At 38.0% G+C, this 25,410-nt stretch overlaps 1 protein-coding gene across 3 annotated transcripts in view; it reads left to right on the top strand.

Annotated features, from left to right (window-relative positions):
* The first annotated feature begins 8,018 nt into the window (after positions 1 to 8,018).
* NRK (Nik related kinase) overlaps positions 8,019 to 25,410 on the top strand; it is a 123,933-nt gene continuing 106,541 nt past the window's right edge. The window contains exons 1-2 of one of the 3 annotated variants that reach the window (XM_073227632.1): positions 8,019 to 8,489; positions 15,458 to 15,523. In XM_073227632.1, coding sequence (XP_073083733.1) covers positions 8,433 to 8,489; positions 15,458 to 15,523 — 123 coding nt within the window. In that variant the 5' untranslated portion in view covers positions 8,019 to 8,432. The remainder of the gene's footprint in view (positions 8,490 to 15,457; positions 15,524 to 25,410) is intronic. The other 2 variants (XM_037010761.2, XM_073227631.1) reach the window with 2 other exon arrangements.

The raw sequence follows: 25,410 nt of genomic DNA on the forward strand, positions 1-25,410 counted from the left end.
GTTTGCATTGCTTGGCACTTGCACCACATGTAAAAATAGCTAGTTATGTCTTTGCATTCTAACCAACTGTAGCATTTGTTCTGTGACTTTACATAAAATGTAGTTTCATGGGTGTGACTTAGGGACAGTTCATGGCCTTAAATTGGAAACAAAATAGCAATGTCTTCTGGGTAAATAGCCAGGGACCACAATAGAGGAAAAGAATAGTAGTTGCACAGTTTCTCAGAATTGGAAAGGATTTAGAGTTGCTTTAGTTGACTCTGTCTTCTAATCCACAAGTTCTTTGTATAAATCCAGGGCAGATGATCATCTAGTCCCTGTTTGAAATATTTCCAGTTAGAGAAAGCTCTCTCCTATAAAGCAGCTAATTATTTACAGTGATAATTATTAGAATGTTCTTCATTAAAATAGTATGAGTCTTGCCTTTCCAGAACCTCTATCCACTGATCTTTCTTCCTTACAACTTGCTGTTAAAAATATGTGAAGACAGCTACTCAGTCTTCTAAACCTTCTCCTCAAAAGGCTATATACATCATCCATCCTTCAACCTTTCCAAATGTCATGATGTCTAAATTACCATTCTACTTTCCCTAGTTTGGAGACTATTTAATTTAATTTGTTTAAAATGTAATACTCTGAAAAAATCCTACCTAGTCAGATGTCTTCATCTGATGTAGGGCGCAATTAAGAAAATTGTCCTTAATTTGGAATTTTTACTGGTTTGTCTGGTATCACTGAGATACTAGATTAACATTACCTTTTCAAGTTTCTCATTTCTTGTACTTACTGAATGGATTGCTTTTTAAACTTAGGTGTAAATTTTCACACTTAAATCTGCCAAATGTCATTTGATTTGTTTAGGCCAATAACTCCAGGCTCTTGCACAGTAGGATTCTCTGCAAAATGGCCCTGCTACTTTAATGTTCCAGGCTATGCCCAGAGGAAATGTAAAATGCCATAAGCAAAAACAATGGGAGGAAGAAGGCAGCCAAAAGCCAGCAAGACTTGGCCTTCATTTGTGCTATTTCTTTGCTCCATTTCAGTTTGCCCCCTGCCTCCCTTTCCTAACCCCCTGCTCATTCATCATTCTAGCTTCCTGTCAGCTCCAATCTCATCTCTAGTTTTATCTTCTCAGCTGGTCTGCTTCACTGCCTCCCAAACCTACATCCAATTTATTACTTGTCTCCTCTACCCTGTTCTGGCCTTGGGACTCTTTCCTTTGAACTAACCCTAAAGACTACCTTACGTCTCAGCCCAATTACTTCCCTAGCTCTACTCCCTCCTTGCTCTGACCTTGGAGTGCCAGACCCAGGAAAAAATGCTGTCAACCTATATATATTTTAGTTCTTCCCAGTTTGGGTTCATCAACAAAAGTTATATACATGTCTTTCCTGTTCTCACCTAAAAACTGGTAAGTTGAACACCAGGCCAAGGACAAAAAATCTGTACCACATTCCATTGGAGTTTCTGTCCTTGATATTCCATGTATTTTTTCCTCTAAATTTTCACAAGCATGATTTATTAAATCATACAGAATTGCACTGTCAATACAGTGGCCACTAGCCATATGTGTAAATATAAATTTAAATAAAATTAAAAACTTAGTTCCTGAGTTGTAATAACCGTGTTTCAAGTACTCAGCCACATGTTGCTAGTGGCTGTCATAGTGGACAGTGAGCTATATAACACTTTTAGGCTCAGCATAACTTTATATTAATATTACAAGTTCTCTACAATGTTTTCAAAGCTTGGCAAATGGCCTCCCCACACCAAGCAATCTGAGAGATGTAGCTAGAAGCTTCAATGTCTTTGATGACCTAGCTGAAATCATACATTATCACTTCCTCTATATTTTATTGGCCATACAGGGTTAGCCCTGACTGACTGTGGGAGGAGATCACACAAAATCATGTCATGAATAACAAGATCCCTAGTTCATTGGGTATAAAGTACCCTGAGGGCTTGATATCACGCCATTCAAAACAGAAAATGAGCTGATTCATTATGGCCCATTATTAGTGTACCTCTGTTTACTCCTTGGAAGCATCTCCTAGGAGCCATCTGTATAATATTCTGTGAGAATTGTCTAGAACCAGCATCAAGTTTACTGTTCCATAGTTTCTGGAATCTATCTTTTTGTTCTATTTTGAAAATTGAAATTTTGCCTGTTTTCATTTTTTGCGGCACTTCTATGTTCTGAAGATCACCACAATCACATCTGCAGTTTTTCTTTTTTAATTCTAAGTCTGTCATATTTCTGAGCCTGGAGATTTGTCCCTAAGTGCAACAGCTGTGTACTCTACCAATTACCACTCCTCTCCAAACTTCGTGTAGTGTATCACAATAATTTTTTGATGAACTGAGATTCTCTCAGAACATTCTTGATTCTGTATCTGTGTGAATATGCATTTTTTTCTACAAAACAGGACCATGAACAAGAATCATACTTCTTTGGAGATAAATATATATTTGCATATACAATTTGATATATCTATAAATATGTATTTCCCATAATTTCCAGATCACGAACTTTTCCTCATTGTTCAGAATTAAATCAAGAGGAGCAGATTTTCTTAATGTTTCTTTTAGTTTCTAATAAATAAAATCATCAGCATGGAAGTTCATCAATTTATCAGATTCTGTTTTTTCTTTAAGAAAAATCTAAGGGAATAATTTTTTACTGACTTAAATTTATATATATCACCTGGAAAGATATCACTAATACATGTTTTCAGTATATAATAACTATATATACCAAGGAAGTATGTAAAAAATGGTTCCATTTTTGTTTAAAAGAATGAATGAGAATGAAAGAATAAGGAGAGAGAACTGTGTGTGCATATGTGTGTGTTTCCATACAGTTTGTTGTCATGGAGAATTATGTAAAACCTATACACTAAACTGTTAATATCTTGGGGGAGGAAATGGTGGTGGTGGTTTGTGATTGAATGGACAAGTTAGAGACTGTTACTTTTTACCACACTCACCTTTGGATTTTTTAGCTTATTATAATGAGTACATACTAATTTTGTAAATTTTTCTAATATAATAACACATTAAAAATATTCTATCATTATTACTTCCTCCTCCAGTGGCAGTGTTGTGAACTAGATTTAGGGAAGTATTGTTTATATAGTTACTGCCACTGCTCTGTAGCATACTCCCATAATGATACCACTCTTTTCTTTCCTTTCTACCCTCAATCAAAAAGATATCCATTCTGTCTATGGGATATGTTCCTTTCTACATAGATAATTTCTTGAAGTTCAGTGCTATTCCTCTTTTCATTATTTAAGTTGTCTCTGTTTCCAAAATACACACTCTCTAGTTGTGGATTGCTAGTTGCAATTCTTATTTTGTCGAGCAAGCCTCAGTGATATTATGGAGATTATGCACACACACTCACACACATATTTTAACTTTACTGTGTTCTCTATACATTGTGTATTTGGGGCCAATCCAAGTTTTGTTGGGTCTTAAGCTTTTATAATTTGGGGAGCCCCCTTCAAAAATGGGATATAAAATTGTCGATATAACATTACTAGGGCCACTCCTAAGCCCTTGGAAGTGCAAATGAGGTGTTTTAAAACATAAGCTTCATTAGCATTCAGGTAAAGGTGTTCCTGTGTGCATTTGTGGTGGGTGAAGGAGGATGGCTACCATTAAAGTTGCTAGGTTGGGAATTCCAGGACTAGCACGGTATGGCCTTCAAACAGGGAAAAGGCTGAGAAAAAAGGGAAGCCCCATAAACAACTTAAAATATGTATCTGACTTTTAGGTTTAATTTCCCTGTTTTAGTTCTCTTTAAAAACAATTGTGTTTTTTATAGTAGCATTCCAGTTTTCAATAGTGATGAGACCCATATTCAGCTAGGATCAGATTTCCAAGGCCTCATTTTAGAAACAAGCATAGCTCAAATCATGCCGAGCTTAAGAGCATTCCATGACAAGTGACAGAAGCTTTGCAAACTATGGTCAGAAGGCACATTTCATGACCTTTAGCCTGAGAAACATCAGGTGGCTTGTTGTTTTGTCCCAGAGGAGTAGCACATAGGAAAAAACAAAAGGAGCAGTTCAAGACCATGGCAGAAACCCTACATTTGCAAAAGTATCTCCATAAAGAAGAAAGAACCTTAGGAAGGTCCTTTAGCCCAATAGTTTCCAAAGAGGTTCCTCCTTCAACAGGGACTTCCTGAGACTCAATACGATGCTCCAACCCCTCACAGTTATGTGAGGAGATACTGGATCTGGAGTGTCTGCAATTACAAAAGCGTGAAAATATCTTTGCAACACGACTGTTATATAATCTTATTTCACTATTCCCACTCAGGACCACTAATTGTAGACAGCACATTTCTCCTAACAGAACTTTGCAAGATACTCATTTTTATATATGAGGTGTTCGAGTAGAGGAAAAACAATGAAAGGCAGAACTTTTTGTGGGTTTAAATGCTTAATAAAGCATTTTATAAGATTCATTTTTAAAAGTGTCTATCAAGATATATATTGCCAATCATAAATGTGTAAATAAAGAAGAAGGAAAAGCAGCCTAGCATCTTTTGAATCTATACTTTTCATAACACACACATGCTCTAGCAGTGCAATTTCTCCAGATTATGATGGTTGGCAATTTATGAGAAAATGAATATGCATTTTTTTGTATATAAGGATGAATTACTGATTTGGGAGTTGTTTTTCCAAAAAAGCATCACTGGCCAGCTAAAGAAGAGGTGCTGCAAGGGCCAAAGAATGGAGAGATGCACACTGACCTCTGGGAGATCAAACCTATGCCCTTGGTACCATGTCCACAGTACTCCTACCAGCTGATTTGACAGTAACCTTGCCATTTAGCATCTCCGGTCTGCTAAGCACAATCGTTCACAAACACAGCCTCCTTCAAGTTATCTTCACTGAATAAGGATTTTTCCCTGCCAAAACCTCTCTGGAAGAAATAGTAATGGATTTTACTATTTTTTAAGCATTGAAAATTGCTGAGTATTTTTTCTCTGCAAGTTTCTTAAGCTTGAAATCCATGCGTTCTCCCTGTGAGGTGATCCACTTGGTAATCTCTTGTCAGGCAGTCACTGGCTACTCTGGGGCTATAACTGGGTTCCATTTCTTTTTATAAAGCCCTTGTTATTTCTGTTAGGAGGGCTTGAAAGCTGAAAGGGGGAAAGGGGAACTGGATAGCTCATGGGTCTAGCTAATGTAATCTGATCTCACTTACACTGAAGCTTTTTTGAATTTGGCTCCTCTTCACACAGTCTCAAAATATGCACCAACCCGTCAACAGTCATTGACAAGCCGGTTCTGGAGTCAGACTGCCTGAGTTGGAAGTAGGCTCTCCGATTACTAGCTGTGAGGCTTTAGGAAATTTACTTCATCTCTCTGTGCCTCAATTTCCTTGCTTATGAAATGGGGATAATTAAAACCCCGGAAGAGATTTTGACAAATTAAATGAGATAATATATACAATAATACCCTTAGTCCAGAACATATAGTTAGCACTCAAAATTTAGCTATTAAAAAATAGCAACAATCAAAAGTTACAAATTGTCCAGAGCTTTATAATAACAGAATGGATTGGAGGAGAAAGGGATGGAATAAACATGAGACATACAGTGTTGGCAGGGAAAGTTTTTCTGGGCAAAACACAGTGTGACAAGTTCCTAGACCCTGGATGGACTAGTCTTATTTTTACGCAGTTTGAGGTCAGGAAAGAAAGAGAAAAAACACTTCGGAAGGGGTGAGGGGGAAGTGATGGTTGTAGGGTGAGAGGGAAAGAAATCCTGAAGTTGGAAAAGAAGTGCCCTATTTCAAGGTTTCTGTCAGGGTTGAGCCTCATGTTTGGGGGCAATCTATTTGCCTTCTGGTCTGCTAGCCCTGCTGACCTTCCCCAGCCAGCCACAAAAATCCCCATAATGCCAGTTTACAAGGCAAAGTTTCCATGCTTTTCCATGCCTCCTTTTTCCTTGAAAATAGTAACTTTAAAGACGTCTAGGTTCTCTGTCAAGTTCTGGTCAAACATCTAGCTTCCCCTCGCCTCCTCCCCGTCACGGGGGGTCCCACCCAGTGAAGTGGCTAATCCCTATGGAGCCATGAAGCCATTAGCCTCCCACAGAGCCTTGCAACTAGAGAGTCCAATGATCTAGCCTGGATTCTTTTGCCTGGTCTGGACTTGTCTCCTTCGACAGGCTAAAACAGTCTCTGCCATCGGGGGCCATGGGGCATTTCCCCACACCCTACCTTCAGCAAACCACACTGTCAGAAAAAAAAATCGTAATTTATGAACACTTCTTCCCTTCAGCGAAGATTCTCTTCAGAGTTTCTTTAAATGTTGTATTTCTTCACTTCGTGTCTTGATTTCTAATAACTAGATATGTATATAAAAGTGTAACTTCCTATTAGTTAACTCACCTGTCCATCTTTAGTTATTAAATGTTATTTTCAGATTTATATTTAGCAAGACCCAGAAGAGTTTTACTGATCATCCAGAAATTCTTAAACTGTGTTTTAAAATGGCAAGATTTTGTGCGGTGGAGTTGTCAAGATTTGAATTCTTGGAAAATGTCATTTCTGTATGGTTTACATTATATTTGAATTTACAAGAAAATTCGATTCAGAACACCCGAGTTTCTTTTCGGGGGAAGGTGGTGGTTGATTTTCTCCGCACCCGTTAACAGAGAATTTTCTTTAGCGAGACCACGTTCCTCAGACAGGCTGTTGCGGTTACGGAGCTTCACTGAGGCTCGGAGGTTATGAATGTAAAGAGGTCAAACTCGGAAATTGAAACACACGATATAAACAAAATCCACCCATAAACAAAGAGAATAATTACAGAAGCTAGAAGCGTGAGTCAGAAATGGTGAGCTCCTGGTCGGTGGGAAGAATTATTCGTGTAAAGCTTCCCAGAGAAGGTAGAAATTTCTTAATTAAAAAAAGAAAGAAACAGGAAACAACTCCCTCTCCCCCCCCCCCCCCCACACACACATCGCGTTGCGACCCCGAAGTAGGTGTGCGAGAACGCAGTCTGTGAGTTCCAGGGAAAGTAAGCAGCTTCGGGACATATTCTAAAGAGCTCTTTGCAGTGCAAGAGCTTAGAATACGGTTAGTTTTACACACCGACTTTCCCGTAAACTGTTCAGGAAGCGCCTTCTTCTCGAGGCTACATCGCGTTTGTCAGATTCTTTGAAGGCGTGTGTCAACCCCCCTGCTTTGTGGGGAAAAGTAGGCAAACTGCCTGCGCGCCCGGAAACATTTTGCAACGAAGGAGCGAATGAATGACACCTGGCCCCGGAGCTGGAGACTGGGAAAGGCGGAGGAACTTTGTGCATCGCCAACGCGGAGAGCTGAAAACTTAGAACCGGGTGTAGCCAGACTTCAGAGACTTAGGCAGCCTCTCCTAACTCCCAGCACCTGCGAACAGGTGCGGCTCCGACTGAGTGGCCCAGGCCTGGAACCAACTAACCCTGGGCCAGAAGAGATGCAGCTCCCCTCGAGGGGACTCCTCAGCAGCAGACCTGTCCACCCTGCACCTTCCTCAGCTAGTGTCTTCGATGGCCGAGCCTTGTAGCCTGTGGCGCACTGGGCGCTCTCTCCCCGCCCGCACAGGGGCTCGCCTAGGTCTGATCCCTAACCCGGTGGCAAGACATTTCCTTACCTAACTTGATGGGTCTTTGCAGTAAATGAAGCAATTAAATCAGAGAAGCAGAAAGAGAAAATATACAACTAGAAAAGTCACAAGTGTTTCGTGGAGAGATGAGGGCGCAGGCTGTTCGGACTGTGGCAGAGCTGTGAGGCCCAGACTGGGAGCGGCGCGGAGCGGGACCGGTTTTCCGGGGCTGGCAGCTGCCTCAAAAAAGTTTCCTGTGGAACACTCGCCACCAGGGGCGGGGGCGGCAGACGCAGCGGTAGACGTGGGAGGGGGAGGGAGTGCGGGGCGAGGCCGCGAGGGGCAAGCTCGCAAACCGTTATAGTCCTTCAGCACCTCCCTCGGCCAGTGGCCCCCTAGCCCGCCTCCCCGCCGCCCGGCTGCCCACCTGGCGACGTGACGCTGCACCAATCCCCTTCGAGCTGCTCCTAGGCCCCCGCTGCTTGCACCGCCCTCCTCCCCACCCTGAAAGAGGCGCACCCTGCTCGGGCAGACACTGCGCTCTCGCCCTCGGAGCACCCACCCCTCTAGCTTCTTGGTCTCCAGGACAGACGCTCAGGCTCTGCTCTCGCCGTAGCCAAACTTGCTTTCCCGCCTCTCCAACTCCGACTTCCCTCCACTCCTAACTCTTTTCCCTTCACTTTCCCCTTCTCTATCACCCACGCCACAAACCCAGGTCCCCCATTCCTTCCCTCCTCCTTCTCCTTTCCTCCGACTTGTTCGATTCCACCTCAGACTCCCCGAGCGTGCTTCAGTCGCCTGCTCCCATTAGGCTCAAAGCCATGGCGGGACCTGGAGGTTGGAGGGACAAGGAGGTCACGGATCTGGGCCACTTGCCGGTGAGTAGAGGAGGCCCATCGCCCCCGAAGTGCTCTCTTCCGCAGGTTCTGAGCACTACGGGAAGGGTGGACGTCCGCAAGCCTAGTTAGGCTAGCACATCAACGGGACCACGGGAGCTGTAGGGGCCACTGAGAACAGGCTTGCGGGAAATGCGCCCCCTGGCCACCCGGGCCTCGCCAAATTCACGAAAAAGCAAAGGGCCCGGGCTGGGGGTTTGAGGGGTTGCGGGAGAAGGGATAAAAAGTGGCAGTGCAGTGGTGCGCGCCCTAAACAGGGGGATGTTTTCTAAATGTGGCCCGTTTTGTCTGCGAAGTTCAGGTACCTGTTCTAGTGGGGCTGGAGGAGAGGTCGAAGAGCGCGGCGACGCGTGGTTTCCGGAGAGCACTTCTCCCGATCACCCCACCGCCCCGTCGTTTGTTTCTTTTGCCAGAGGAGATGCCCAGTCGTGGAGTGACCTTTACTTCTAAGTGACAAGAGGCTAGAAATTAAAGCTTTGGAGTCTCACTTCTCCCACTTGCTAATAGCACTCTTGAAAACTTTATTCTGCCACGGCACCGCTCCCAATTTAGAATTGCGGGAGCAAAAGAACTTAACGCTGCTTGGGGAAGAAGTGAATTCTGCACACCCCAATTTAAAAAATTGCAATCACTAGCTAACCAGATTTAGCTTTCAACCGTGGTTTTCGTTTGTGGGATTCCCCTTTTTCCTAATGCCCAGCTTTCCTCCAGAGTTGTAATTGATGGTGAGCTATTATCGCCGTTCTTATTAGTACACTTATTATTTTAGCAGCACCATTTATTTCATTGGCATCTGGTTTCTGGCAGATATTGGATCTCACCCAAATCCATTTTTCAAGTTCCCTTTTTAGACTGGCATTTCACTCGCACTCTTTCTTGTGTGCAAAGGTCCCCTGGACTCTCTGAAAGGGAATAAGCATGCACCATGCTAGAATGATCACCAGGTAACTGTAGTTCAGGGCAGTGGCCTGCTTGCTTTAGGAAAAGCTAAATATTAACCTTGAAGTTATAGGACTATTCGAAGTCACAGTGCCTTAATTCTATACATATATGACATTTAAAGAGTGTCTTCTTGATGATGGCAGAAGCCAGTCCCCCTAAAAAAAAGGGGGCATTTCCCAAGCATCACCTATGTGAATTTACACTATAATGGTATGAAGGAGAGGGTGATGCACATGGGTGGATGGGTAACATTTCAGCAAACTGTTTTCGGCTTAAAAAAAAAAGAACCTCAATATAAATACACTGAATTACAAATATTAGTACTGTAATTATTGATGCAGCTTCATAAAATAAAGTCACAGAATTTTGAAAAGTTAAATCTGTTTTGTACTCCTCATACATCTGATGCAGGTATGAGATTTCTGGATTATGGAGGCCTCAATTGGAGGTTTCCTTTATGAACAGAACTTTCATAGTCTGACTAGATTTGTTCCCCCAGTGAAAGTGTAAAGCAAACAAATGAAATGTTACCGTCCTCTTACACTCTCTGAGTGTAGAGGGGGAAAGAAAGCAAACTAGGGCAAATATGTGAAACCACACATGGGCAAATGAAATAAACTCTTTTCTAAAATTGACTAAAGTGAGGAATGGGAAAGACCTTATAGAAATGATAGAACAGGGAGCTCCAAACCCAAGGAAAAAAAGAAGAAAAGGTTTCATTGCCATAAAAAAATGGGGGAAATGGTCCAGACTAACTGACCCAGTCATGGTCCTGGGACATAAGAACTTGGTAAGAGCCAAGGGGATAAGGGGAAAGGGCTGCAATCTTTACATTGCAGTTCAATAGAATATTAGTTTTCTAGGAGTTAGTTGGTGGGGAAGTAGAGGGGAAGAAGATGTGGTTGGTTTTTAATGCAGAAGTAGGAGAAGACACACAACCTCAGTGCATTGATGCTTGGCCTCATTTTACAGATTTCATGACAGTTTCAATGTCTTCAGCTTCTAAAAATTTCTAAATTTCTATTATACAAGAGCCATTTTATCTCATCTGGGAGGGCTTCACCATCTGGGCACATTATGCATAATTCTCCCCTTTCCCAAACATCCTGGTCTAAACTTTAAGAAATCCAGCAGAACAGTAGCACCCTGTTTAGAGTGTCCTTTATGTCGAATTTTTAGAGATGCAAAAAAGTTTATTGTTCCTTTGGTCACTGAGGTGTATTGCAGTAATTTGGTGTTTCTTTGCCTGTGGCTTAGTTCCTGATTCTCTGAAGAACTAAAAGTAAATGAAAAGGTCAAAAGACATCCAAGTGAGCTGTTTGGAAGTTTGCATTTTGATGCAAAGCAAAGATGATGATGCAAGCGAAAAAAAAAACCTGCTTATGGTGGGAGACCTCATGATAATTGTCCCCAATAGAATACATACAAAAAGTTGGCATCTGTTAACACCAAGTATACTAATTGGGCAACAGCCAGACAATGAGGGGAGGTTCAGGCTTTGGAGTTTCATATTAAGGAAAAAAAAAAAAAAAAATCTTGCTCTGTGTAGAATAACTAAATATGGGTCTAGTATACATTGCTGTATTATGTCATTTGTAGGGCTGGCCGGCGAAAAGACCACAACACAAAGACCCTTGAGAGAGATCCGGCTTGCTGTGCAAACTGGGATTTAAAGAAAGTGGTGCAATGTTATTTGGTATATTTGCTATTAGAAATTTTTTTAAACCTAAAATAAGCAAGATTGAAAGCTGGGGAAACCCTAAAGTTAGAGACATAAAGCATCCAATATAATAATCAGAGAATGATGGGTCAAGTACATTTTGTTTGCTAATTAATGAGTTTCTGTAATGTTTACTGATTTACATTGAGTACATATTTTTATAGGTGACAGAACATAAAAGAAAATACAGAGATTTGTGGTTTGTGCTTCCTTTTTGAAAAGACAACTACAAAGCTTTATGTCTATATATATCTGTATACATGTGTGTCTATCTATATATTTTTTTACCTTGCCTGTGAGCAATACCTGGGGGGCTGTCTATATATGTATATATTCCCCCCTCCACGTAGTATGCCTATGTCACTGAATCCTTGGGACTGGAAAATATTTCTTCATCTCCAAATCTGGCGTGTCTTTCACTATGATAGTCCCCTTTGCCTTCTGTGCCCAGTATGGTAATGACATTCCTCATGGCTGTGGCCTTGGTATTTGACACTGCCATGTGTAGTCCTAATCTATATTGGGGTCAGGATTAGACAGGCTTGCAGGACAGTAGTGGCAGAGGTGATCTGAAATAGCACATGATCCAAAAACTATATTTGAATTACATTAGGTTTATATTTAAATAGAACTGCCAGCTCTCTCAGTCTTCTACCACTCAGACCAAGCTGGCTTCTATACTCAGTCATGGAAACCGTCCCACCTTACCAAGACCCTTACTTAGCCATCTGTTTTGAAGTTTTACTTTCTACTCCACAAGGATTGAAACATTCGGCATATCCTTTACATATTCTAGAGCATCACCTCAGCATGACACTGTGTTTTGATCTATATTCTCAGTCTTCTTATTTTCTAGTTTCTAGAGCAGTGGGTGTTATTTTAGTGCACAAAATAGTGCATGACAATCATTTGGGGAATCTTAGAACCCATCCCCAGAAATTCTGATTTCATAATTCTAAGGTATGGGACAAGGAATCTGTCCCTTGTTTTTAACCAAGATTTCCCAGATGATTCTCATGTAGGGAGAATCTATGCAGTCCATAGTTTAAGAAACACTGGTCTACAGGATGAGATTTTCCTTTCTAAGTTTCCACTTGAACGGTGAAGCCCATCATTAAACTATTTCTGAAACTCACTCTGGCACTCATCACGTTACATCCATCACTTTCAGATTCTCTCTCCATAAACTCTTTTCCTAAAATTGGTATTTCTAATATTTAAAACAGAAGAAGAAACGCCTCTGCTATTCCTATAGAATTACTATAGAATCTCTTTCCTTCCTTTAGCTGGAACGTGTTCCCTAATTCTCCTTCTTTACTTCCCTAAATCTAAAATTTATTGCTACCCATTTTGGCCATTTATTGATTTCCTTTTGTTCTTTTAATTTCTGCTGTATTTGTTTCTGTTGATCAGCTTGTGCTTTTGAGTCTTTTCCATGACCAGTAAATACTGCCTTCTAGTGGTTCTTTTTCTTCCTGTTACCCCCTCCCCCTGCCCTTAATAAAATTATCCATCAGAGTGCTCATTTTCTCCCCCTCTTCTTGAATTCAAAAGACAGAAACAACTCCCCAAATTTCTGGGTTTCAGAGGGCAACTAGACTAGCACTTTTAAATTGCAGGAGATAATGTAAGTACATAGAAAAATATAACATAATATAAAGTACTTGCCCATTATTTTATGGTTCAGAAAACATTTTAAGACTTAGAATTTTAATAATTTCTTTCAAGATAAACTTTTACAATTAGTGTCCCTTGTTTACCGACCCTTTTGTTTTAATCAAACGGAACAGCAAAGCATACTGAACCACCAAAAAAATCTTCAAATTGTTACAGCAGTCAAAGACATAAGGATTCTCCTCTTCTGGTTTTCTTATCTCAGAGTGGCTGGGTGGAGGAAAGAACCAAAAACTATGGAGACCCGTCTGATATGGATCCTTTAATTCACAACGACCAAAACAAATAGATGTTCCTTTTCAATGTTTCTTTTTTTGGGAACCCAAAAATAAACCTTTTCTGACTATAATTCAGTGGAAAATCTGATGTAAGAAATTGAATAATATTACCCTAGTAATTAGCATAGCTCCGCTCCTCTTTTTCCTCAGTTTGACAGTCATTTAGTCTTGAAAGATACTAGTGCAGAAACAGGGAATGAAAAATATTGCACAAAACTAATGAAAATATACTCTTAGAATAGGTGAATACTAAGTTGAGTTGCTTGAAGAACAAAGGAAAAGTTTTTAAAACCTTTCATTAAATGTGAGGATGAGGAGAATTAAGACTTTTTGGTCATTGATAAGCAGGAAAAAATTTCTGAACAACATGAATACAGACACAATAAGGCCACCAAGAATTCCACGGGCATTTTATTGTCCCTGTCCTTTTCCTTGGTGTCTTTTTTGAGTCATGAGAGACCTGAGTTCAAATATGAGTATGGCTATTGAGTGCTAGAAAAAGGATTAAAGAAATTTAAGACTGCATGCTCAAAGATTCAGAAATAAAGTTGTTCAGATAATACCGTTATTGTCTAGTATATGGTATCTGTTTAATAATCCTTCAAACAAGTATGCTAAAGTGGTAAAGTCTTCACGTCAAACCTTAGCAACTTCTTTGTTGGCTAAATTTTTCCCATAAATTTTTCAATGAGTTATAACAACAATATGCTTAATATTAAGGCCACTGTAACAATGTGTTTTACCTCTTGAATCCTTAAAATTATCATTTTAAATAACTTTTGTATTTTCATTGGGAGTATGTTCCATGAACTATTTGCTTTTAATGATACTGTGCATATTGTGACATTGATTTTGATGATGATTTTAAGAAAATAGACTGCTGTTGTCTCTAACAATGGTTGTATCAATCCAGTGGAAACATCTGGATTTTAGAACGTTGAAATATGATTTTTTCTATAAAATTTTAGAGCTAGAAAATCACCTAACACAGAACGTCATTTTATGTATGTGAAAACTGAGTCCCAGAAAAAGTAAATAACTTACTGAGGGTCATATAGTTAATTAATGGCAGAACTGGGGCTAAAACTCCAGTCTCCTGACTCTGTCCAGTTGAATACTTATTGGTTGAAATAATTTCAAAGCTGTGTGACTGTTTTGCTAAATTATACAAGTATCACGTCAGTTTTAAGGAGTCCATAATTTCAATCGTATACATTGCATACACTCAATAGTTTTTCTATTTAGCTTATATTTATCACAAAGATAACAGTGTTTTCAAACAAGATTAAAGGAAGTTTGTGTATATAAAATGTGCTTTCTATAAGGCATGTGAATTTGCCAATGTTCCTACTACTTTGTGTAAATTGGCATCTACTCATAGCTTTGCTAAAATAGCAAAATATGCTGCTAGAATAAAAGTTTAAGTCATGAAAAAATTCAAGAAACCATGTTTTGTAATGAACAAGAAGTAAATATCTATATTTTAAGGTAAGGAAACAATGTTTAAGGGTGAATATGGAAGCCTTAAGAATCTGTCCATAAGTATATTATATTTGTCTCCTAAGGTGCCGCATTTAGGCATAAGATACAGAAAATACCATCTGTGAATTTGTACCATGAAAAGGTATTCATCTAATGCAAAGATTCACTTACAAATAAAAACAAATCTGTCCAGTCTGTTTTTTAAAAATGATGCTCTTTTAATGCCACAATCTTGCTTTGTTACTCATGTTTGGAGGTGATATTCTTAAGAATCACTATTTAACATCTTTCTGTGTTGACAGATAGTAACTACACTAGTTGGGGTGAAGATTAAATAATGTATATAACTGATGGTTCACTGTGTTGTATACTTGAGTATATTTAATAAAATATATGTAAAAAATAAAGAAATAATTACTATTATATGAATAAGCTATCTAGATTTTGTATTCAAAATATACTCATGGCTGTATGCTAAACTTTCTGCCTGTCTGGTTAGCACTCAAAAGATGGATATTAAAAGTATTTCAATTGCAAGTACATGTATTTGTTTCTATTTTAATAATCTTTCCATTTATATTATGAATATACCTCAACTAGACATGATAATATGCATTTTACAGTGTTATGATAATTATACAACTACTTAATGTCAATACAATCATTTCTTTTTTATAAATAACTGTGCTCAATCTAGGGAGATTGTGACATGAGTATTCTTTTGGTTAATGACACTTATGTTTTTCCCGTGGACATTCTAAGGGAGTAAGGCAGATTGAAATATCATTCTAGGTAGCTGAATGTTTGCCTATTTTTCCAAGAAGACTGACAGTTTTTCTCCTACATTTTTCCAGGATCCAACTGGAATATTCTCACTGGATAAAACCATTGGCCTTGGTACTTACGGCAGAATCTATCTGGTAAGTAGAGATAGATTATGTATTCATTTTTCATTCCCTGATAATAGCAATGACTGCAAGTCAAAACCCTTCACTGAAAATCAAATAATGCCAAAACACAACATTTCACTTTGAGGGATGATACAAAGTAAGACAACTCAGTAACACCTATGAGAATTATTACCAAAATAATTGATTAGATACCTATAGTAAACCAACCACACTGAAGATCTAAAAATTATTAGCAGAAAATTGATAAAATCACCAATGGAAAAGAACAAATACAAATAAGATGTACCAAAATAAAAATATTACTTGTTTTATAATATACATCCATACCACTCTAATCACTCACATTCAACTTTCAAACTAAATGTTACACAAAGGAAAGTTTCCATAGTATTCTTTATCATACTGTGTATGTGAGTGTGCACATGTGTGTGACAGAGTTTGCCAAAGAATCTAACAAGAAAACTCTGTATTTATTTAGTGATTATTTATTAAGCACAAAGTATATGCCAGGCATAGTCATAGTGTCTGGAGATAAAGTGATGAATAAAGCTTTTCTAAAACATGAGCCCCAGACCTCCCTGGCTCCTCTGGGGCTTATGTTTTAGAAATGTGTAATTGATTAAATGTGTGTATGTGGAGGTGGGGGAGGCATTGAGCGAGGCACATATATAAGTAAGCACACAAATAACTGTATAATTGTAACTGTAATATACTTTTTGTAAGATAATTCCTAGTGATATAAAAGGATAGAACAGGGGGCTTAATTTAGATTTAATGATTCAGCATTGGCCTCCGTGGGGAAGTGACTAGTAAACTGAAAACAGGAGTTAATCAACAAACTGAAAACCAAGCACAGTTATGGTTGTGCAGGATGATGTTGATGCATTCTAGGTAGAAGCACGGGCAGTGTTAAGGGCTGGCTTGGCTATGGGGGTGCTTTAGTGGCCTTATCACTTTGATCAGGAGCCCTTCCTCCACCATTATTTGGGAATATACATTTTCTCAATCTTGTAAAAGTTTCTGTACAAATGCAGTGTTCCTCTTCCCCCAGCCTGTCTCTCAAAAACTACCACACTGTCCCTAGGCTGATCCTTACTATAGACAAGCCCTCTACTAAGCCCTCTGCTTGCCAAGCTTTGTTATTTTAGGGCTACATCTGCCCAAAAGGGGCTTCTTTTAGAATTCATCTACTTAGATTGAGGTGGGGGAGATGTTAAAATTTTGTACAAAAGTGCCTATAACATAGAAGTTGAGCAGTAGGAACGGCATTGTTGAAGGGTCTTAAAATCAGAAAGAACTTTGGTGAATACAGAGAGTAGAGAAAATGCCCTTATTCATGACAAAATTTTTAAAACTGTCTTGACCATACCTATTAATAGAACCAATAAGCTATATACAGTGATGTGATACATAAATATATTATGTTACTTCAGTTGCATCCCAGACTGATTAGTTAACATTTGTGTGATCCAGGTGAATTTTGCCACCTTATATATAAAAGTTCCTCTTCTTTGTGGTACATTTACAATCTCCATGGCTCTATACACATTTTAAGTCCTGAAGGGTGTGTGTTTAAGGGGTGTGTGTGTGTGTGTTTGTGTATACTTGTTTTGATTTGATGTTATAGAGCTTTCTCTATGACCAGATCATAGGAATAAAAGCTTCAGCCATATAAGTTAAAAAGCAAAGCTAAGGTTAGATAACACAAAAAGGTTTTTCATCATCAAGCATCAGAACTGTGACGACATAAAAAGAAGAAAAGTCAAGAGGGTAAAAAGGTGAGTTGCACATGATAATTCACTTTTTAAACTAAGGTTTATTGAGGTATAGTTTATACTCAGTAAAATTTACCCTTTTAAGTGTACAATTTTATAAGGTTAGGCAAACACATTTAGTCATGTAACTACCACCAGAATCAGGATATAAACCCACAATACTTTGTTCCCTATATTTAATACTACTACTTTTTATTTAGCTAATTATCTTTCAGAGCATTTAAAAAGAAGAAAGTATTTTTATTTTTATATATTAATTTGAGTCATTTCTGGAAACTTCACTACTTTGGGTAAATTCAAGTTTCTCTCTGAGTATGATAGAGACATTAAGATTTTTCTCTTTATGTTTGTTTTTCAGCAGTTTAAATATGAAATGTCTAGGATTTCTGGTGTGTATGTGTTTTGTAGGGTATCTATCATCGTTGGGGTTCTTTGAGATTCTTGGATATGTGATTTGACATTATATTATTTGGGAGAGATTATTGGTCTTTATCCCCTCAAATATTTCTTCTTCCTTATTCTCTTTTCCTTGTGGAAATCCAGTTTCATAAGTGTTAGACCACTTGATGTTAACCCACAGCTCTTGGATGCTCTGTTTTGTTTTGTGTAGGTGTGTGCATGTTTATTTGTTTTTATCCTCTTTTCTCTTTGTGTTTTGGTTTGGTTTGAGTTTTTGGCTATATTCAGTTTCACTGATTACTTTCTCATCTCTTCTGAGTCTACTGATGAGACTGTCAAAGGCATACCTTAGCTCTTTATTGTTTTTATTTCTAGCAGTTCCGCTTGACTTTTTTTATAGTTGACGTCTTTGCTGAAATCTCCATTTGCTCATGTATGTTTTCCATGTTTCACTAAAGCCTTTCACATATTAATTATAGTTATGTTAAATTTTCTCTCTCACTGTTTGAATATCCAAGTCATCTCTGGGGCTGGTTAAATTGCTTTGTCTCTCAAGAGTCTTTTTTTTTTCTTGTTTTTCTGTTTCTCAAAATTTTTGTTTGAATGTCAGACATAGTATATAGAACAGTACAGGTTGGAGGAAATACAATTTATGTCTTGAAGTGGGCATACTTGTTCTGCTAGGTTGTCAATATGGGAGGTTGAGTCAATCTAATAAGATGAGCTATGTTTGAGTTATGTTGTTGCTGTGGTTACCCTCAGTTCACTACTAGCTCCAAATTCCTTTTTTACCTTTTCCATGGGGGTTGGTTTGCTAAAGGTTTTTTCTCAATACTCCCATCCTACCCTCAGCTTTAGACCTTCCCTGTGCATCTGTGCCTCAGAGAGATTCTCTGTCCATGATCTCGTGCCTGTCACAGTATACAGTGGTATACTGTTATTGCCCCTTACTAAGCACTTGCTACTCTGGTAGTGTAGAGCAGGGACGAGTTCTCTGTTTTCCTGATTCGGCCTCAGTCTTTGGCAGATCCTGTGCCTCTGGGTCATGGGAGTAGGACATTCTTAGTTGTTCTTCCCCTCTGCTGATGGTGGCTCACTTCTAAATGGTCTGGGCCCAGGATTAATTCCTGCCCCTCCCCAGAAGTAGAGGAGTTAATTTTTACATTTCCTCCAGCTGCAGTAGGTCTTCATTGTACCCTGGAGGGAAGAGGCTTTTCTGCCCTTCCCCTAGAGTTTCAGGCTTTTATTCCTTAGGGGGAAAGGAATTAGACATGGTTTCATGCTCTTCCTACTGCAGTGGCTTCTCCTCTCCACCAACTCAGTAGCATAAATCCGTGAAGAAAAACCTGTGAATAATTCCTCTCATATCTGTGGCTCCCAAGAGTACTCTCATGCTAATCTATACTTGGTCTATAGCAGTTTATTATAAATTTATCTGAGTTCTTTATACCAGCTTCTCTGATGACCCTGTCTTCCCGTGTAGGCACAGGCGAGCCAGTGCTCACATCCCACCTCTCCTTGCAGGTGTTTGTACTTCTTATGACTTGCTGCTGGTGGGTTGCCTTGAGACCTTTTTGGGTTCAAGAAAAGTTATGATTATTATTAAGCTTTTTCTTGTTAGGTTGAAGGTAGAGCATTATTTCCAGCTTTCCACATCCTCATCAGGAGCCAAAAGTCCATGCCAATTCCTTTTAACTGAGTTTTCATGAAGCATCTACCATAGGTCCTGTATAAATTTATAATTCCTATGAATTTTATATATACCTACTCAGATCAAGAAATAAAAAAACACTTTCTACCACGAGATCTTCAAGGTAGAAACCTCTTTGTTATAGAAGTTATATGAGTACAGGTGCTTTATTTATATTACACAGATTTTCCTTTGCCACTTTCATGTGACCTCCTTTTTTCTACTTCAAATTAATTTCCTTCTGTAAAAAGTTTTGGGATGGTGGCATTGTATGTCAATACCTTCATGGAAAACAATCTTGAATATACAGAAAATGCTTTTAAAATGTTCATACTCTTTATAACAATAATCCCACTTTTGAAAATCTGTAAATATGAAAAATATAGAAAAATCATAAAGATATTCATTTTAGCAGAAAGGTAGCATATTATGGTGAAAAGAGGGCCTGTTTTAGAATTAGGCTGACCTGATTCAGTACTCACTTAACCATAAATTAGCTATGACCTTGAGCAAGCCATTTAACCTCTGGGTATTACAATTTTCTTATTTATAAAATGGAGCTAGTAGTACCTACCTTGCAAGAATTGATAAAATTTAGAAACAATGCATATTAAATACTTGGCACATGGTAGAGATCTTTTAAAGGTAGCTATTAATATCATTATTACTGTTACTATTATTCATAAAAAGACAAATTCAGCAGAATCCTAAATATAAAAAATAAGATGAGATAAATTACTTTATATTCAGTCAATATACCATTGCTCTGAAAAGCAATGTTTATGAAGATATCTAGCATAATAGAACTATGTTTATGATGTTAAATAAAGTATTCCATATTGTATATATACTCTACACCTATGTTACCACATGTACATGAAAATGGTAAATTAAATGGTTAGAATAGTGAGATATTGGATATAATTTTCTATTCTATATTATTTCTATTCAGTTTCTAATGTTTGTAATACATTATTTAGGTAGAAGATACATGCACATATATATAAATATATATACACACACACATATATAAAAATATATATATACGCACACATATATGTGCATGTATGAGACAGTACCAGATGCTATATAAATACCCTGTACAGCAAAATGGAAGCCTGATACTGTTCAAATTTAATGTCAGAGTGACTCATAGAGTCCTTTGCTTTTTCAGTGATGCCAACCACCTCCCCTGCTGGTGTTTGTTTTGGTTAAGGTCTCTCCAGTGTCTTCCAGCTTGTTGTAAGGCCTCTTTCACTGGCAGGTTTCCAGCTGTCTGCTTAGGTCTGTGCATGTTGAAATGAAGGCCAAGTTGCACACTCACTCCACATTGTAATCCTTTTCCTTTTCTGCTTTTTCTTCTAATTAGGTGTCTACCTTTCTACGCTTTCCCACCTCCTGCCAGTACAAACCTCACTTAAAATTGTGGGTTTTATTTTTCTCTCTCTTTTTAGAAGAAAGGGTTCCTCCTTCTTCACTCTCACCTAGTAGAGCTATAAAACATAGTTTCCTCTTTACTTTTAGCCATTAGTCTCATCACTTAAGAGTTGTCATTTGAATTGGAGGAGAATTTGCCCATGTGAGACCATATTAACAAAAATAAATTAGGTTGGAACTTGTTTTTAATGGTACTATTTAAAAATAAACAAGTTCCCAAAGAGCAGTGTACACAGCGACACCTCAGTTATTTTACAAAATATTAAGAAAGAGAGCAAGACCCTTTGGGGTGGCATAGTGGGTGGCAACCTGCCTCTCCCACTGTCTGACACTACACATGTAACTGACTTTTCTGAGCCCATTTCCTCAACTGTAAAACAAATACATAATCTCCAGGGTTTTGTCTAGCTCTTTGACAATAATGTAGCACAGTTCATGGAACTCAATGAAACTTAAGCTGCTCTTATTTTTACTGTCATCAACATAATAACAACTGTTGTATAGTCCCTTACCACCTTGCAAAATAGAAGTTGATTATTGGCTATTATTTGAGTAATTCCTCATTTCACCCAATTATTTCATCATGTATTTCTACCCTTTCCTCTATTTTCCACCTGGTATTTTGCCCAGAAACTACAATGATACCCAGTGCAAAAGTAAACCTGGATAGCACGTATATTGGGAAGGCAGGATGCTTCATTATATGTTACCGGTATCTAACACTATTTTGTTAGCAGAATAATAGTGAGGTAAGACAATGAAATGAACCTCCAGAATGATCCAGTTTGCCTTGACCTTCATAAAGTCTTTCCTGCATTTCTAACCTCAATTATCTATTTCCACATTGCCAGTTGCATGTGGTGAGGGCAGAAAAATGAGTAGGGAAAGGTTCAAGGAACTAATTAAAGCAAAGGAAAAATTCACCTGAAATAGGGTAAACCTCTACAATTGGATTTAGAGCTTAATTGTCACATGTGCCTGATACCTAGTTGGAACTCAATACTGGTGGAAGGAAGGGACTGTCACAGATATCTTGTTATTCTAAAACTTAAAAACATACTCTGGGCATAAGTAAGCAACTATCCTTGTGAGGTATTAGAGCAGTCATCTGCCCCTTGGTAGTCAGCAGATTAAGTCAGCTATATGAAGGTGTGGCATTACAGCATTTCAGTCAAGAGCAAATTCCTGAATTGTTTGCATTCTGGAAGTGCACCACTAAATATGGAAATTTATTTTTGTAACTATCCAATGTATTATTCTTAAATATGATTTTTAAAATCACTGCTTGACACATATCCTTTACTTGGAGAGATTTAGGTTTATTAGTTACATTTTCTGAGTTTGAAGTTGGGCAGGGAATGGAAACAGAAAAGCAGGAAAGAAACGTCCTCAAAGTTGATGACATACAATTTATGATATTGTAAATTAAGCTTCAGAAACATGGTGCTGACATTTGGGTTGCCTAGCCACTAGGCCTATTGGATAGGGGTTTGAGTATTTTTCCTTTTAGGCTGAAATTATAGTGTTTATTTGCCTACCAAATGTCTAGCACTGTGAATGCTTTCTTTTTAGGTAGGAAAGTTTCCTCACATCCTTGCCATTTTGCAAATATAGCTCAATTAAGTCAGCCAACAAATATTGCTTGAGTGCCCATAAAGTGCATAACACTGTGCATTTCATTATACATTGCAAACCTCAGAAGCAGGAGCTAATGCTGAAGCTGAGTTGAGGCCACAGGCTTCCTGGGCGGTTGTGCCTTCCTAGTGCAGTACCATTAAGTCCAGAGCCTTCTCATGGCTCCACCTTCTTTCTGTGACATGGCCTCCTTGTGATAATATGCCTCAAATGTAGGGGTTGGTCTTTCTTAAGTAGACCCTCAAGCTCCATTAGCATAGGAAACATTAAATTTATCCATTAAATAAAAACACTACTTTGAATGTTTAAAACTTGCCATAATAATTTTTTAAAAAAATATTTATGAAATGAACATTATGTTCCAAACATTGTGTTAGGCAATAGGTGCTAGTTAGAATGATCAGAAAACATTTTTTTGGGGGTGGTCATTTTTATTGATTTAGTTTTAGTAGCCATAAGGAAGGAGGTTATTTGCCTCATGATTATGACCTCTACATTTGGGGAGGGAGTGATGGGTAACAGGAAGGAAAAGGAGAGCTAGGATGAGATTGGGCAAAAAGAGGGAGGAAATAAAGGTTTCTTTTTTCCCCCCTGGATATCAAAAATCTAATTAAACTTCTAGCTGAGACTCTAGGAACAAGTTTTTCCTCAATAAGAGAACTGAGGTTGAGTATTTGCAGTGGGGTTGAAAAGAACCAAAATAGGTTAAATAAATTGAGTCTCAGGGGACCAAATTAGTGGAAAGTGCTGAAGCTTAAAAGCCTTGAAGAAAATGGAATATTTCTATCTTGGCCATGACATCTCTCCAACTGTGGAATATAATCCAGGCTCTGAGTTGTAGGCTTGTCTTTTTCTTTTTGTGTCATACCAAAATTTACTTGTGACAAATGTTGAGGGAGGAAGAAGCAATAGCATGATAGGAATGAAAGGTGAAAGTAAAAATCAAATGTGGTATTTGTGCTCTCAAGAGGCCACAATTAAATTTTTTTCATTACTACTCTAGTCTTTTTAATAAGTTTACAGATATACATGGAGAGAACTGCAAATTCTATATTTGGTTTGTTGGGGTAAAACAAAAACCATGGTCTCATATTTTCAGATACTTAATAAATTGACTGTCTGAAGTTGTTCTAGGGGTACAATAGACAAATTTAAATGTATGAAGACAAATATAAATTTCTAAACAAAAGCCAAGACTATAAACTATAGTATGGTAGCTTTGGTCAATCAGAAAAAAGCATCCTTACATAAATGTTTTAAATAATGTATAAATCTCTGTGTGGAAGAATAACACAGATACTTAAAGACAGATATTCAAAATTGCATAATTGATGCTTAGCTTAAACTCTTAAAGCTGTTTTTAATAATATATCAGTTCTAGGAAAATTTATGTGGACAAGCTTTTATAATCCATTTTAAAGAGTGGTGGGAGTAGGTATGGGTAGTGCTAAAAGCACTAATATACTCTGTCTAATATATTGAAAATCAAGTTTTGTTTTATTTTGCATACATATATATTTATATATACTATATATGCATATACATATATATACAAAATACACATATATGAATATATAATATATAATTATACAGAATATAAATTTATATGTATACACACACACACACACATGGGCTCATGATCAGATTCTCAGTAAATTCAGTGAAGGTGGTTGAAATATCAAGAGTTCATGGTTTTCTTAATCCACTAGTAGTTAACCACTAATAACCAGTTACCTAGGTCCTCACCACATTTCATGCAACACTTTGGAAAACAGTATTTAGGCAGTTCTAACTCTTGCAATAAGAATGAGTCCTAATTTGATTTCAGGACTTTCCTACATTCTACCATATTTGTATATCTGTTTTGAAGGTAATTTTGTGGGTGATGCCAAAATTGCATATAAAAATTAATGTGCTGCTGTAACTCTATGGAGGTGTCAAAGGAAAAGTGGAAGCTCTTACTTCTTTATATTGCTGGGGCTACCCCAAAGGCAGGCTCTTACAAAGAGTCCATGAGTAAAGGTATGCTAGAATATCAAACAATATCAGAATATATAAGCTGTTTGGAATGTGCAGTCTGGTTTTTTCCCTGCTTGGCTACACCTAAGTTATAACAAATTTTTCCTCTACCAGAGCATGGAGAAAGAGAGGAGCAGTGAGGTGTAAACTGTGTGTCATTTTAATTGGAGCAATAATGATATGAAGGTGGTTTGTGTTTAATTTGTGTTGGAAAAATAAGAAAGCCCCTTTTAGGTTTGTCATTTGTAGGCAAGTCCCTTTATGACTAGGATAAAAAGGTTGGATTATTCAGGGTCCCCTGAGGGAAAAGAAGATTCATTATATTCTAAGCACTTCCAGTAACATTTTATATAAATCATTAACTCTAAAGAGAAGCAAAACAAAACAAAAACATCACCACAATCAAAAAGGATAAGTCTAAGGGTCCTTAGAGAAGGACCACTTTTCTTGACTCTGAGAAAAAATTGTAATTAAATAAAATGATTTGGTATACAAATTGGGTGAGAGACAAAAAAGACGGAGAATGAAATACTAGTTACTCTAGAGATCGTGAACTCAGTGTCCTAAAAATGAGGAACATCTACCAAGGGCTTACAATGTGTCTAGTGCTTAATTTGCATAATGGCATTTATGGTGTATAAGGGAGTTATGAGGTGGGTATCTCATCGTCTCACGAATGATGAAACTGAGGATCCGAAAACTTGACTTACTGAACAAGTTTACAAAGCTACTAAGTCATAAAGTCAGGAGTCAAACCAAAATTTGCCTGGTCCCTCAGTCTGTGCTCTTTATTAGATCAAAAAGCATCCAACCAGATCAGCCAGTGGGGAAAAAAATACCTGCCCAAGTACAAAAGTTTACAGGAAACTGATGAGGTGAGATCAGTGATGAAGATCATTTATGAAGTGTCCCTCCAGCATATTTGTTTACTTGATGATGGG

Source organism: Manis javanica, chromosome X (genome assembly GCF_040802235.1).
Source record: "Manis javanica isolate MJ-LG chromosome X, MJ_LKY, whole genome shotgun sequence".
Lineage (NCBI taxonomy): Eukaryota > Metazoa > Chordata > Mammalia > Pholidota > Manidae > Manis > Manis javanica.